The 16,107-nt window shown below is 40.5% G+C and overlaps 1 protein-coding gene across 1 annotated transcript; it reads right to left on the bottom strand.

Moving 5' to 3' along the window:
- Window positions 1-1,267: 1,267 nt before the first annotated feature.
- On the bottom strand, window positions 1,268-2,220 carry LOC131677492 (chymotrypsin-1-like). The gene is made up of 3 exons (XM_058957331.1): window positions 2,136-2,220; window positions 1,651-2,075; window positions 1,268-1,590 (listed from the first exon to the last, which is right to left on the bottom strand). Exons 1-3 carry the CDS (start codon window positions 2,200-2,202, stop codon window positions 1,291-1,293), a joined length of 792 nt encoding a protein of 263 aa, XP_058813314.1. The 5' UTR covers window positions 2,203-2,220; the 3' UTR covers window positions 1,268-1,290.
- Between the last annotated feature and the right edge of the window lie 13,887 nt (window positions 2,221-16,107).

The following is a 16,107-nucleotide window of genomic DNA, read 5'->3' as shown; positions in this document are numbered from 1 at the left end:
AAAACAAAACTATGACCGAGAAAAACATATTTCGAAAACTATTTAAAATAGATCACTTCTGTTTTGGAAAACGGTACCGAAGCCTAAGCATCTTCAAATCCAACAAAAAGTGGGCGTTTTATAGCAATTAATTAATTTTGTATAATGACTTAGCGTGATTTCATTCTGAAAAACGACTCACCAGTGCACAACTATAGACCTGAAAAGACAGACGGGACTAATTTATAGTCAAAATAAGCTTTTCATAAATTTTGCGCTAACCGGCACAGTCGAACAGAAGACCAATTAGAAATAAAAATAAAAATAAATAAAACTTGTGAAGTAGCCGTATTGGCCCAGCATTCTGAGAATTACATTTCGCTTGAATGCATTCGCCCACTTGAACTTGTGAGCTAAGTCCACTGACGCCCAAACACTACCCCCAGACCCAACGTGGTTACCTGGAAATCGTTCGGTTCCCAGCACCAAAATTTGTCGCTTACTATCTACATTATATTCAAATTAAAAGTTTTCAAATGCACTGTGCAACCTGTTGCATCCTCGACAAACCTGCCGAGTTTTGTTTTTTGGTCTCCCGGACGGGAAGCGGATGAAGCCATTGATAAATTATTCATGCTACGGGTGAGGGTTTGGCTCTAACGAACAAATCGGTCGTTTTCGGCAACTTACCAAATGAATATAAATTATCGTTCTGTTGTTTTGAATTATTTCGACATTCGACCGTAGGATGGAGGTCTGCTGTGCGCTGGGTGAATGATGATTGATTTCTCAGGATTTTTCGGGAGACTGGTAGCTCGCTCGTATTGTGGGACTTTGAAAAGCTGCTGCAGCGATTTTGATATCATAGTATACAGGGTATCAACAGAATGCTTCATTATTGACGCTGCGTCGGAAATCAATCCATTATTTGGTACTTTTCAAAACGGGCCTTCGACGCTCCATTAGTGACGAAGCATTCTGTTTGACCATTAAATCGTTCGCTAGTTTGTCATATTTATTCCTGGGTCAAATATTTGACACATTGTACTACCGACTTAGCTCATTCCAAACAATTTTAAGAAATGTTGTTTGTATATTCATATTCAGCCGATAAGATTCTTTTAGCTGCTTGGCCATTAGTATAAAAATCTGTATAGGACGAATAGTAATGATTATGCGGGAAAAATGCCTAGTTCACACCAATTTCGTACAGGACTTTCGTTAAAAGTTATTCCAAATAATCAAAAGGAAAGTAATATTTATTATTGAACGGAAAAATATTCGTCAATAGAGATTAAAGTTATTCCAAGTTCACATCATTGTGTGCACCAGAATCCAGGCCCTGTGGTTCGATATCCTAGCGTAGACATCTGGCATACCTAGGCCGCAGGGTATACCCCAGGAAATTACACCCACCAATTCCCCATTGTAGACTAGTGGGCCACCGGCATCGCCAAGACAGTTTCCTTGACCCTCAGGGCTGAGAGTGCAAAGCGTGTTATCCGCCAAACGCTGAGTGTAGGGTTCATCAAATGCTTCTTGGCATGCGTTCTGGGTGATTATCTCGACTTGGAGGAAACGCAGCTGATCTGGTCTGTTGCTATCTGAAATCTGAAAAGTTGATAAAACTATATTATTACATCAAATTATTATTAAACCGGAGCCTTATACCGTTTGCCGTCCAAAACCAGATACAGTAGCATTTCTCTCGGCTTCGACATAATCCCGTCTCATCGCTATAGGCTGAATAGAATCATTGAACAGAAGAGTATTGACCACTTGAATAAGGGCCACATCACTTTCGTACACATCAACGTTAAAGTTCGGGTGAGCAATAATTCTGCTCACACGATTTAGTACTCCTCCCTCGGTAAGCAGATTGCTGCCCACGAATACCTGCACATCCTGGATCGTTAGTCCAGCAACACAAGCTGCTGACGTGACAACCCAGCGCTGGTTCAAAATAGTTGCACCGCAGAAGTAGAGCCCTTCTGGGGTTAACAGGGCGGCTTGATAAGGAAACTGATTGACCGTTGCTTCCGTGCCTCCAGCAATGCGTCCGCGCTTCTCATTTTCTGCCGGTTTAGTTAAACCATCTGCGGAACAGGATATTCATAGAATTCAATTACTACACTTTTAATGTATTTCAATCTCACTCTTCAAAGAAGCTGCTGAAACTGCTGCAACGAGCACTATTAGCACTAATCCCGCAAATTTGAACATTTCGGTTATTCGACGATACAGTCACTAATTAGCCTGGTGGAACCCCGTTGGTGAGGGTTTTATAGTCTCGTGAACAAGAAGCCGGAAAAACACCTGCTAGTAATTCGGCGTTGATTAGATCAAATCGTCGCGCGCCGTTTGATGATAACTGTGGAAACAATGTAAGTATATGATCCGTCAGATTCCGGCGCCACGTAATATATTACCAGATTAGCGTTATCAGCTGTGAATGGAGTAATCGGTTCACGGTTCATTACTACACCTCATCGCCTAATTGCTATACACCCAAAAACAAATATCTCTTGTATCGATTGCCAGTAACAAGCACTTGCAATGAGAGCTTCCATTCCGGCCATCAAATTGTTACTTTATTGAATGATTTAATCAACTAATTATTTTGAACTTTGAATAAGGAAGAAATGTGGACAACCGTACCGACCGTTTCAATTTGATGCGGGTTTGATCTTTGGGAGTGACTTGGCTAAGAGGGTTAATGTCACTCCTCCAGACCTAAGTTCCTGGGATGGGATGGGACACAGGTATAAACCCCTGTCCTGGCTAATGTGCCTAGGTTATAGCGCCTTGACTCGCTCTCTGAAATAATGATAGAGAAAATTGGCATAATCGGTTAATTAGTAGGGGAACAGGGCGAGACTTGACCAAGCGCAAAATTCTATTATTAGCTATGACGTCTTCTATTAGGTTCTTAATATTTTTTTTCAAAAATATTTTTATACTTGTTTCGACCGCTTAAGGTAATTTTAAAGGTTTGGAATGAAAAATGCTTTCCTTACAGAAAATATTCCGTAAATAAAAAAATTATGTTAATGATGTAATTATTTATCAAACTTTGTGTGGACATATCTACTCGACCAATGATTACTTTTTAATTACTTATATATCATCTTATTTCATATGAAATGGTGAAATGGTTTTACATAAATCGGAACATTGGAATAGATATTATTAACATTTGCACAACATTTTCCGCAATATCTAATGTTGGGAAGACTTGACCAAGATTTTATGGGAATACTTGACCAAGTGAAAATAAACGGAAGAAAGATTCAAAATTTCTGATATTTGCTATGCTGTGGTACCTACTGTTAATGAAATACTTTTATATTTTTTACTGGTACTTAAGGATATCGACAATATGTAAAAATATGAAGACAGCATATTTCATGTCAAATTTTTTTGTTTTGATTTTACAAAATTCTTTTGGTCAAGTCTTCCTAGGCCTTGGTCAAGTCTCCCCGCGGTGCAAAGACTTGACCAAACAACTCATCTCTAAAAAACTTTTATAATTTTGAAAAAAGTAAACCAAAAATTCTGCAAACAATCATGAATACGCATAATACTGTTGCGCATCATGTTTAAATGAGTTTTGAAGGATAGAAAACGTTTTTAGACATTTACATAGGTTTAACTGAAAACCTGGTCAAGTCTCCCCATGTTCCCCTAATAAACATAAAAGCTAAAAAACCCCAAACAGCTCCGAGAACAGAAAAAAAATTAAAAATCCCACGAAAACGTTTTGAAAAAAAAATTCTATGATTTTCCTGTTTAGTGTCTGTGCGTAAGCGGAGTACCGATAAGTGAGTTCGGTGATTCCTGCTCGTATGGCAGGTATTTTTTCCTTAAACAGAATGGTCGTAGTGTGCGACGATAGAAAACTTTCCTCTGCACAGTGTTTCAAAATGCCGTTTTCACTATCAAAGTTCAATAACTCCTGAACTATTGGATTTGGAGAATAGACTTCTACGAAGAAGTTTCTAGATAGTCGCGTCTTTTGGCGTAATGAGTTGAATGATTAATTCACTTAAAAGTGAGATAGAAAATTTATTTCCCCAAATAATTTATTTAGTTGGCGGTCTTCAGCAGAGCTCTGTACTTGTTTTGAGGCAATATACAACATTGTTTTCAAGGCAGCTAAAAACTTTTCTGGTAACGATGACACCATCAGTTTATTTTGTCAAGTTCTTGAGTTTTTTTTGTCAAAGTAAAACTCGTTCGGTTTGGGTTTTGGATACAAAATTTGAAAATCCGATTATATCCAATAAACTTACCCCTCTAGTCTGTGGCCTCACTGGTTAGGCTACATCTTCTGTCCAACTAACGAATTTGATTCGTTAGTTGGACCGAAAATGTATCTGCTCACATCTCTAATTATTGTCAGTTTGATTGTCAAAGCGAATTTGACACGATATTTTGACATTCAGTTTTTAGTTGGGCAATGGTCTAATTAGCGCAGGTCCAACTAAAACGCGGTTGAGTTAAAAAGTGACCAACCAGCGAATCACGACTGTATACACAAGTTCCCATTCTTGTCTATAATACCAGCTTGCACTGGGATATAGGCCCGTGCAAAAATGACTTCCCCTGACGTGGTTCATCTCAAGGCGAGATGAAGGTCGAAACAAAATCGGCTCCCCGACTCAAGGTTTATCCATGCTTGGCCACCGAGCCTTACGTGATCTTCTTCCGGGCTCAAGACAAAAATTGTTTGAATTTATTGACGATTTCTCGAGTTCCGACGGAACGATGTTCGGCCATGACAGGAATATCGAAAATACACGCTGATGTGCTACGAGTGGTGGTAAATAGTTGGAATCAGGCAAACGATATTGCTGACTACGAGCTATTTAGGAAGAGTACAGAGTATATATACCAGCTAACAGGGTTGAAGTCCGCGGGGTCGTTTCCGTTCCGGGTCTGAATTACGAGGACCTGTTTTAAAGGCCCCATGCTTCAGCCAGTTAAGATACTGGAGCGCAAACATTTGCATTCAGCATCAGTCGCAGCTGACGGAAAGAGGATATTTGTCAACTCATCGGGTGACGTCGCCGTGTGTATCCTCTTTGGCAAGGTTCGTCTACCTGTTTGCATTTTTGTGACGTGGGTCGTGAACTGTACTAATTGCAAACAATTGGGACATACAGCCTGGATGATTCCTGTGGAAGGGATGTCTAAAAGTGTCGCTACTGTTGTAAAAAACCCACACGATCTTCTGACATGTTCCGCGTACAATCAGCGTGAGGAGAATCTTAAGCGTTCTCTTCCGGGACCCTTTAAGCGATCTTTTGCAGGAATGCTAAATATAGCTATGAAACCGGCCTCTACGAACATCTTTACTAACTTGTCTACTGACGGAGGCGACTGTGATGAACCCCAGGAGGGAACATCTTCTGCTTAGAATAACAAAGAAAAATGTATCTTCAAGGCCCCTCAAAAATAATCACTCGAGGGAGCACTGGTGCAAAACCGAAAGAAGTCGCACCCGATCTCAGAAACCTGGGCTCAGAAAAAGAGTTCCCAGCACTTCCAAGGCTATAAAAAATCCCAAGTGTTCTCATATCTCAGCCAAAGAAAGAAACCTTCGCTGGCTTAATAAATTTCTCTGATATAGTGGACCGTATTTTTATAGCATTAAATATTTTCGATCCTCTTAAAAGCATCTTAATATGCTTTCTCCCGCAGTAAAAAACATTTTTGATGCAGTTCACTGCGAAATGGCCCCTCCTTTCAGCGATTGTATCCTTCGATGGCTAATTAATCGATCGAGGTCACGGATCTGATCACTATTCCACAGTGGAATTCAGAAGCATTATCGCAAAAAAGATTTATTTTTTAAATTTTTTTAAAAATTGCATTAAGCGAAACATGGCTTACTCTAGAGATAGACGTCAACTTCCACGATATTAATATTATTCGCTTGGATCGAGAAGACACTTACGGAGGAGGATTTTGGGGATCAAAAAGTGCTATTCTTCCAATCGAATCGACCTCCCCTCGACACCAGGCATTGAAACTGTCGCTTGCCAAACCAGAATTAAATGCAAAGATTTTTGCATTGCTTCCACCTATATCCCCGGATATCCTCGGTTAGCTACCGACGGCTTGACGATATTGAGGAACTCCTCCCCGCTCCGAGGCTAGTTTTAGGTAATTTTAACTCCCACGGTACGGCATGGGGTTGTCTTCATGACGATAATCGATCTACATCACTCCATGAGCTTTGGAACAACTTCAATATAACCATTTTGAACACAGATTCCTGTCCCTCTCGCGCATCCGAGCGCCTTGGACTTGTCCCTCTGCTCGACATCGCTGCGGTTAAATTTCATGTGAAAGTTAGTCTCTGATCCCCACGGCAGTGACCATCTGTCAATCGTAATTACTGTTGCTAACGGTTCATGGCCTCCGAATACAATCAATATTTCGTATGACCTCATACGAAATATTGATTGGAAGAGCTACGCGTCTATGATATCCGGCAAAATCGAGTCCACACAAGAACTTGCTTTGGAGGAAGAGTACGGGTTCCTGGCTGGCTTGATTCTCGATACCGCGATTCAAGCTCAGAATAAACGCGTACCATACACGAACCCTCGCGGGCTTCTTCCCAACCCATGGTGGGACAAAGAGTGCTTAAACGTGTACGCAGAGAAGGCCGCCACGTAAGACCTCTCGAAACGACGGGCTACCCGCTAGCTATCGACAGTACGCGATGTTAGAAACGCGAATGAAGAGTTTGATGAAAGCTAAAAAGCGTAGCTTCTGGCGCCGGTTCGTCGACGGGCTAACGAGAGAAACGAGCACTCTTTGGGGCACAGCCTGGTGCTTACGAAACCGAAACAGTACTAACGAGAGCGTGGAATATTCAAACCGTTGGATATTCGATTTTGCCAAGAGGTGTGTCCGTATTCCGCCCCGGTACAGAAGATCTACCGCGCCGCATCACGATAACGTGAAAGAAACATTGTTTCCGATGTCACTTGCTCTCTTGTCGTGTAACAATAAAGCTCCAGGGCCAGACATAATCAAATTCAACTTGTTGAAGAATCTGCCAGACTCTGCCAAGAGACACTTGTTGAATTAATTAATAAGTTTTTTGAGGACTATGTTGGCCCATACGATTGGAGACAAGCGAATGTCATCGCCATCCAGGAAAACCAGCCTGCGACCGATTGCAATGCTGTCTTGTATCCGGAAGTTGTTCTAGAAATTGATCTTGTTTTGCCTCGACAATTAGGTCGAAGCAAAAGGTTTACTGAATCAACATGGTCTTTCACCGACTCTAAACAACTTTTTGCTAAACTTGAAGCTCTCCGTTGAAACCTAGAAAGCACATTCCATATCTTCTGTTGAAAATGTTGGTACTCTTGTGTGTTTTGTCTGTTAAATCGTACAAGTTTACCTTAGTTTGGATTCCCTCGCATTGCTCCATCCCAGGTAAAGAAGACGCGAACTCTTTAGCTAAGGCAAGCGCTTTAGAAGGAGACATCTACGAAAGGCGAATCTGTTTCAATGATTTTTTCAATATCTCTCGTCCAAGAACGCTAAAAACTTGGCAGATATTTTGCAGCAATGGGGTATTGGGACGGTGGCTACATTATTGCATCCCATAGGTATCAACGAAACCTTGGTTCGGAGGAATGGATGTGGGTCTAGATTTCATTCGTATGATGTCTCGGTTCATGCCCAATCACTACACTTTAGAAGCTCATCTCCGCAGGTATTGGGTTCGCGAATAGCGCTATCTCCGATTGTGGCGACGATTACAACGATATCGAGCATATTGTCTATGCATGCGCGAATTATTGTTCTGCCAGATATCAAGTATTGGACTTCCTTCGGGCCCGAGAAAGAGATGTGCTGGCAAGGCGCAGTCTTTTCTATATGTCCCTCGTATACACCTTCCTAAAAACCATGGTGCATCAATATTCAGAATTAAGTTATCCTATTATTTTTCTTATCATTCTCAGAAGTGTCCTCTTCCGCCTGTACCATACACTAGATGGTTTTATGCGATTCCAAGACGACACGAAACATCTCTGTCGAATGACCCAACAACCACGGGACCTACAGCACAACATCACACGCGCAACCCACATCTGAGACGTACTACTAAATCGTCTGGAGGAACCCCTGCCGGCTCGAGGAAGACCACCCGGTGTTCCACTACATGAATCATCCTGATGAACACCGTCCGAGTCCGTAATCCTTACCGTTTATTCTCGATGCCGGAAACTGAAAGTTGATATCTTTCTCCCCCCCTCCCCTGTCAGCTTTGTTCACCCTCTCTCTTTCTCTCTCTCTCTCTCTCTCTCTCTCTCTCTCTTGTCTCTGATACACAGATGTACGGTTTCACTCCCCTGGCCCCTCTCCTTCCCTCTGAATATCTTCCCAAAACTTAATTGACCCCTGTCTTTTCTAGTTTTAGTTGATCAATATATAATCTCGTTAAGAAATGACCAACAGTACCACTACTTAAAATAGCCCTAATTAATATCCCCTAATCTTAACCCTAGAACGTTGCACTGGGGTACAAATGTACCCACGCCTTCTTTGGAGCCGTGTGAAAACGAGAATTCGGCATTTACTGACCTGGGACCCTAACTATAATTCAATTTAGAGTTCCTAGTAAGAGTAGGAAAAGGTGGTGTAGCCAATTTTAGCCTTCGTGGAAGCAGGTGCCAAAGTTGGCGTGGGGTGCATTTGTACCCTAGTATACGGTTGCCGTTAGCGTTTCGTCAGGTTTCGTGCTGTCAGTGGAAATGTGACTCGTGACAATATCAGTTTAAATACTGGTTGTTTTACTATGTATGTAACAATTAGAATTATCACACAAAACAAAAATCTCTTGCAATACTTGCAAGCGTCAATCACTTGCAAATAATGCTAGCATCACTTGCAATTAAAGTTGCTTGCAATGTTTGCAAGCATATAAAATCACTTCATCTCTTGCTATACGTACATTCGTTTCTTCAACACACTGTCAAAGGATTACCACCACATTCACGTGTCTATGCTGGTGTTATAGCAACGCACGGGGAGTTTTTTGTCTGCTTTTTATTCATTCCTCACCAATATCATCAAACACAGTTTTGTGGGTTACACACGAGACAGCATCAAATGGCGGATGTGCTGATTGTACGAGTTTTAACACTCTATCCACATGTGCCAAGATAGAGTAGTAGCTGTAGTCAGCGTTGCGATGCGCAAGGTCCGTGAGTTCGAGTTCGAGTCTGGTTGTGCGTCCTTTGCTTTTTTCAATAATCGTGAAATCATCCAAGTGTTTATGTAGGACTTTTTTCGACTCATAGCGATCTGATAGCATGGTTGGATGGATAAAGTATTGATTAGTGATCTGCTCGTGCGGGGCTTATTTTTCAAAGCCAGCTGTCTTTTTTATCCAACGCATATTGGTCACCAATACACATACATCGCTAATACATAGGTAAAATTCGTTTTTTCTGTTTTTTACATTACATGCAAGGAATCTTCTTACAATTTTTGCACATTACCAGAACGCTTGCAATTTTCGCTCGTATTTATTGCATTAATGTAAGCGATTCTTACCGGGTACGTTTTGGGTGTATTAGCTCTTTTCGGAGTGCAACCTGCAAATAAAGAATACGGTTGAATATTTTCCATTGCCGGCATCTATAACGAAATTCAATAATTTACGATGAAATTTACAGTATGTAAGTAAACTTCCCTAACAAAGTGCAGAACTGATACTATTTGTTTGTCAGCTAATGTTTACCTCTGATTTGAAAATATTGCGTGTTCTTTACGCTTTTTGCCATCTGGCAGAAGAACAATGCAGAAGATTATAGCCACGTACTACACTAGCAATGCACTACGCATTTTAAAATGTTCATTTCAAAATCGAATTTCAGCTAAAAAAAAGTTTCTTACTATACACCACTTACCCCTATTTAAACCGGACCTTGGATTTCAAAATGGCGTCTGATATCTATTTCTGTCTTCTATCGTACACCCCTTTCCGAAAATATCCATGTTATTGAGATTGTACAAAATCTATTTAAAGTGAAAGTCGCCATCGTGGATTTTGAAATGACTTCCGATATCGATTTCGATGAAACATGGATCTAAAATCTTGTAGCCAAAAGATGATTTTATGTACTAAAATTTCTCTAACTTTAATTATTGGTTAGCTAAACCGAACCATTATCTTGCAAACAAAAATTTTCATATAATTCTACAACCGATCCAGCACTATGCGCACAAATTGGGTTCATTTTTGACCAGTGGGAAAAAGGTACTGTCCGTTACAAATGTTGTAACAATTTCATGTTCACTATTTTTTATAGTATTTTTTAGAAAGTTCTGAGATAGTCGGAGTTTGGCTTTGGAGTTTTTGTTTAATACGAATACCCTCGAAATTCGCATATAATCTACTTTATTTATCCCAATCCGCTGAGGTCTAGATATACATAACGGCCCCGCAGTCTCCATCATTATCATATTAAATTAGTTCAAGTGAGGCAGCCTTGAAACAATTTTCTCATTTCAAATAATGCGGCTTCTTCGAGAGCTTCGAGCGAATTTCATTCTGCATCCACCCATTCAAGAAAGCCGCTCAACTAAATCGCGCACAACTCTTACTAAACTGCCTAGTTAGTTGCAGCATACATTTCATTTCACTGCACCTGTCCGGAGAAACCATCATCGTCGGGTCATGCCGTTCTTCCGTTCAGTCCCACAGTTTTTTTTTCAGATGAGACGCACTCACTGCATCAGCCAAAACGGAGCAGAGAAACGCAGAAACTATGTCACGCATATCCGTCCTCGGTTGCGGTATAAACATATCACCACCAGACAGCACCAAATGTTGCTTCAAATAGTGGTACGCGTGGTACAGGTTCGATATGGATGCAGAGATGCATTTCCGTTGCTTTCCTGCTGCCTTCTTTCTACGCACGCACAACTTATGAATGATCTGCAGAACACGTGCACTCCCGGAGCTGTGTCCTGATCCACCAGCACATCTGGAATCGGGATCAGTGCTCATTATTTTCACTGCAAGTGGAACCGTATGAGTTTTGGTGTACGTACGATTGCTGCTACCGTGCTGGTACAATTTATTTCGAAGAATGTTAATGTTCCGCTTTACAGGAATGTTGCTATTTCGTTCTTTTAGTGGAGATAGGCGGACATATAATTATGTTTTATTATTTGCCTTGCCAATGCTTAATATTATGTTTATGCGTTCAGAATGCCTTGCCTCTTGCTGTTAATATCTTCTTATTTCAAATGAATGTATTGGAGTTTTGTTGTAGGACTGTGATCTTTCTCAAAAAATGTTTTACATAACTTGTAAAAGAAATGTATAGAATTCGCTCAAACTTTCAAGATTTTTTGTTTTATCTTTACCAGAGAGTAATTATTAATAAAAGCATTATTTGGAAACTAAAATATTTTCCTGACGAGCATATTTGGGTACCCCATAACTAGAAACTTAAGCCACTCTCTTCCTCACCTCCCTTTGATGAGATTGATATCAAAGATCTACGTAAATCTGGATGTGAGTTTTCCTTTCACTCTGCTGCCAAGTACTGTTCCTGTGAATGACCCAAATGTACCTATTGCTTTTCTGATGAATGAACGGGTAGTATCGGGTGTGTGCGTGTCTGCTCAGTTGCATCAGTGTCCAATACGGATGTCTGAGTCTACTATTTGCCGAAAAGGAAGCAAAAGGTGCACGTTTCGTCTGCAGAATAAACTGGAAATATGAAGTGAAGGCGATGGATTCGCATCACCACATCTAGCCGAGCGAACCCTGAGAATTTGCACGGAAATATAAATGCTAATTATAGCTATATGGAGCTATTGCACGCTTAGTTGGTTACGAACGTGTTGGCGGAAAACGCTAATATTCTACCGAAGTGGTAAAAATTGCCAGTTGTGCGAAAATTACTCCTAATTTAAAGTGATCGGTGCGCTTCTTGAAAATTTGTACTTACGTATAGGATAGATGCTTATTTATCTCATTAGTCTAGAGCGTCTACGTGAATAAGTGAGATTTAGAGTATATAAACAATAAATGCATTTTTTACATTTCTTATTAAAGAAATGTATAGAATTTTCTCAAACTTCGCATCTATTTATGCAATTTATCTGCAATGCTCGAAACCTAATTTAAAACTGAATTGATAAAATCGCTCAGGGGCGTTGCTAGAAATTTTGTTGAGAGGGGTTTTTGACGAAAACAATGTTGAAAATCTCGATAAACATATGATTATAAATGGGAAGTGATTTCGGCAGTGTAGTCACGTAAGAATTGGCGTCGATTCTAAGTTATCTACGCTGACGTTTCGATCCGTGATTGGGATCTTCACACAGTAAACCGCCGTACAGACACCGACAACCTAAACAGCGCCTACGCACACATCATGGAATCCATTGAAAAAATGAGAGAGATCGATTCTCGAAACACGATCACTCTCTAACAAGTAGACCCCACAAATAGTCACCCAAAATAGGTTAAAACCATTACTACTGCTTATAGTGACCAAGTGCGAGTTCTCAGGGGAATTATTTTATTCTATTTGAGCGTTTTTAAATCGATTTGAGGTCGACAAATAAAGGTCGACAAGTAAACTCCTGAAAACCCGATGTTAACCCTCTCAGACCTGACAGTTTCCCGTATGCAAAACGAACCGTGACATTGTCGAATATTGTCGAGTGAGTAGCACTTCGCGAACATTATGATTTTTATGTTTTTTTGTGTATATTTGTGTAATACGTGTAATACAACAGTTACTTTCTGCAATAAATTAGGCGCTGATGAAGATCTTAACCACGGATCGAAACGTCGGCGAAGATAAATTAGAATCGACGTAAGTTATTACGTGACTGCACTGCCGAAATCACTTCCCGTTCTTACAATTTCCACAGTCGAAAAGAATCAATTTACATATGATTATGGCTTAAAAACCAACTGTCAAAATTCTCTTTGAAAAGAAAATCCGGACAAACCGTTTCTCGCCAATCACAGATGTTGGTAGTAAACAAAAGAGAAAAGTTTTCTTTTTCATTAACTGCTGTGAACTGTGTTCGACCAGTAACAATTTGTACGGAATTTCCCTTTGTTTTTAATTTTTCATATGTTTGTTGAGAAATATTCTTCTCCAAACTAGTTCATTCGTTCATCTTCAATGCGATAGTCGTCGTGTCTATCGCATTGAAGATCTCTTAAACTCGGGAGAAATGGCGCGGATTCCTACACCACCAGCACGAGCAAGCGCGTTGGATTTATCACTATGCTCGACATCGCTACAGTTAGATTTCACGTGGAAGGTGATCGCTGATCCCCACGGTAGCGACCATTTGCCTATCGTGATTTCGCTTGCTCTCGGATAACTTCAGTTCCATTGACGCTATTCGCTCGATGAAACATAGAAAGCACTCCTCGTATTTTTTGGGGAAAATACTGGAGCTACTGAGTGCTTCATCTGACAAATCCTTCCAGATTACCTTAGTGTGCTTCATTCCGGCCAATGAGAAGGCGGACTCCTTACTAAGGTGGATGCCGTAGAAGGTGACGTTTATGAAGGACTAATTTGCTTCGACGATTTTTTCAGTATTACTCATCGGAGAACCCTCGAAAGTTGGCAAACTTCGTGGAGCAATGGCGAACTAGGAAGTCCCTAAAGTGTCGACGAAACCGGTTCAAGGGAATGGATGTGGATCGTGACTTCATTCGTGTGATTTCCCGACTCATGGCAAACCATTACACGCTGGATGCACATCTCCGGCGTATTGGGATCGTGGATAGTGGTTTCTGCACTTGTGGCGACGGTTATCACGATATCGAGCACATTGTCTGGACGTGCACCGAGTACAGTTCCGCTAGGTCTCGGCTAATGGATACCTTGCGGGCCTGAGGAAGACCAACCAACGTCCCGGTTCGAGATGTTCTGGCAAGCCGCGATCTTCTCTATATGTCCCTCGGATACACTTTCCTAAAAACCATCAATATACAAATTTAACTATTTGATGCTCTCTGTCGAATGAGCCAACAAACACGGGACTTACCGCACGTGCGATGCGACACGGGACCTACCGCACATGGGATGCGCATCCCATAACATCACATGCAACTCGAAGTGTTGCCGATCCACATCTGAGCCGTTCTCAAAAATCGTCTGGAGAAACCTCTGCCGTCTTGAGGAGGACCACCCAGCGTTCCAGTACATGATTGTATGCCGTTGGTCTCTCAATGCCTGAAACTGAAAGTTTATAATTTTCTCCCCCTGTTATCTTTGTCCACCCTCCCTCCCCTGACTCTTGTACCCAGAAGTATTATCGCTAAACTCCCTCCCCAAATATCTTCCCGAAGCATTTTGCTCTTCCTGTCTCTTCTAGTTTTAACTGCCTGTAATCGCAAGTCAGTCCCATAAAGATAGGAAAACCCATAGAAAACGGGACAAATATGCGATCATGGGTAGTATATTACATAATCTCGATAAAAATGCCCAACTCTACTACCACCTCAAAATAACTCTAATTAATCTCTTTGAATATTTGCAAAATTCATTCACGCCCTCTACATATTCCTACTTTTAAGAGGATTAAATGTAATAAAATTTGCATTTCAGCTTAATAAATTAAATTTTTTCCATTGACATTACGATGTTTTTCGGGTATATGGTATTCGGGCGAATGGCATTCGGGTTTATGTTGCATTCGGGCGAATGTCTTTCGGGTGCTCGTGGCATTCGGGTGAATGACATTCGGGTTTATGTGACATTCGGGCAAATGTCATTCGGGTAAATGGCTTTCGGGCGAATGTCATTCGGACGAATGTGATAGAATTCTATACGGGTGCTGAAAGCTCTTTTTACGCACTATCGAAAATAAAATCAATTGGGAAATAGATTTAAAATCACCCTAAATAACACAAAGTGTTTAAAATTTAAAACATTTACTTGGTACACTCGAAAACACAATATCACCCACAACTTTTACAAAAGAAAATGTTTAAAAAAACATTGGATAATGGGTTTCACATAACTTGAGCTACACAATTAGAGGCAGCGCTATATGTCTAATAGAAACGAAGACAAAGGGATTTCGCCAATTTACCCCAACCACCAACTAGCCTCGGGCATATATTCAATTAACTTAATCAACATGAGTTCAATTTTATCTTCATGTGATTATATTTTGAAATGTTGGCCAAGCTTGAATGTTACGGTATCAGGGGCATTGCTCATTCTGTTATTCATAGTTACCTGACGAATAGAAAGCAATTTGTATCTGTGGATGGTGAACGTAGTAGCCTTGCTCCCATTGGAATCGGTGTCCCTCAAGGTAGTAATATAGGACCTTTGTTATTTCTGTTGTATATTAATGACCTAGGTAACTTGAGGCTTACTGGAACTCCTAGACTGTTTGCTGATGACACAGCTCTGTTTTATCCCAACAATGATGTCAATACTATTATTAACTCGATCGATAACGATCTAAGTGTTCTCAACCAATATTTCAAAGCAAATTTATTATCACTAAACCTTTCCAAAACTAAGTACATGATCTTACGATCCATACGGAAAACTTTACCAACACATCATCATCCCAAACTTAGAGATTGTACAATTGAAAATGTGGACTGATTCAAATATTTGGGTATACACTTAGATCCTACGTTATCCTGGACACACCATATAAAATTTATAGAAAAGCGTGTGGCATCCTCCTGTGGTATTTTGTGGAGAGTTAAAGCGTTTGTTCCCCAGCGAGCTCTATTGAACTACTACTTTGCATACATTCATTCACAACTTAACTACTTAGTATCGGTATGGGGGCGAGCAGCGAGCTCTCACCTTAAAAAGCTACAAACACTACAAAACAGATCCCTGAAAATTATATTTAATAAACCACTTTTATATTCGACTTTGTTGTTATACTCTGAAAGTGCCCACAATATTTTACCCATAGCCCACTTATGTGACGTACAAACATTATTATTCATACACGACAATCTACATAACTCCATCGCGCAGCATAATATACATTTTACAACTTTAACACATTCTCGTTCAACACGTCGAAATAGTAACTTGCAACGCATTCGAGCAGCCACAAACC

This window comes from Topomyia yanbarensis, chromosome 1, assembly GCF_030247195.1.
Source record: "Topomyia yanbarensis strain Yona2022 chromosome 1, ASM3024719v1, whole genome shotgun sequence".
In the NCBI taxonomy this organism is placed as follows: domain Eukaryota; kingdom Metazoa; phylum Arthropoda; class Insecta; order Diptera; family Culicidae; genus Topomyia; species Topomyia yanbarensis.
This window is presented reverse-complemented; position numbering and strand designations above follow the sequence as displayed.

What these genes read in the sequence shown, in the direction of transcription:
- LOC131677492 (XM_058957331.1), bottom strand. Translation starts at nt 2,202, where the DNA reads ATGTTCAAATTTGCGGGATTAGTGCTAATAGTGCTCGTTGCAGCAGTT. An exon ending in TTCAGCAGCTTCTTTGAAGA is followed by an intron (nt 2,076 to 2,135) that starts GTGAGATTGAAA and finishes CCTGTTCCGCAG; the next exon opens with ATGGTTTAACTAAACCGGCA. An exon ending in CTGGTTTTGGACGGCAAACG is followed by an intron (nt 1,591 to 1,650) that starts GTATAAGGCTCC and finishes TCAACTTTTCAG; the next exon opens with ATTTCAGATAGCAACAGACC.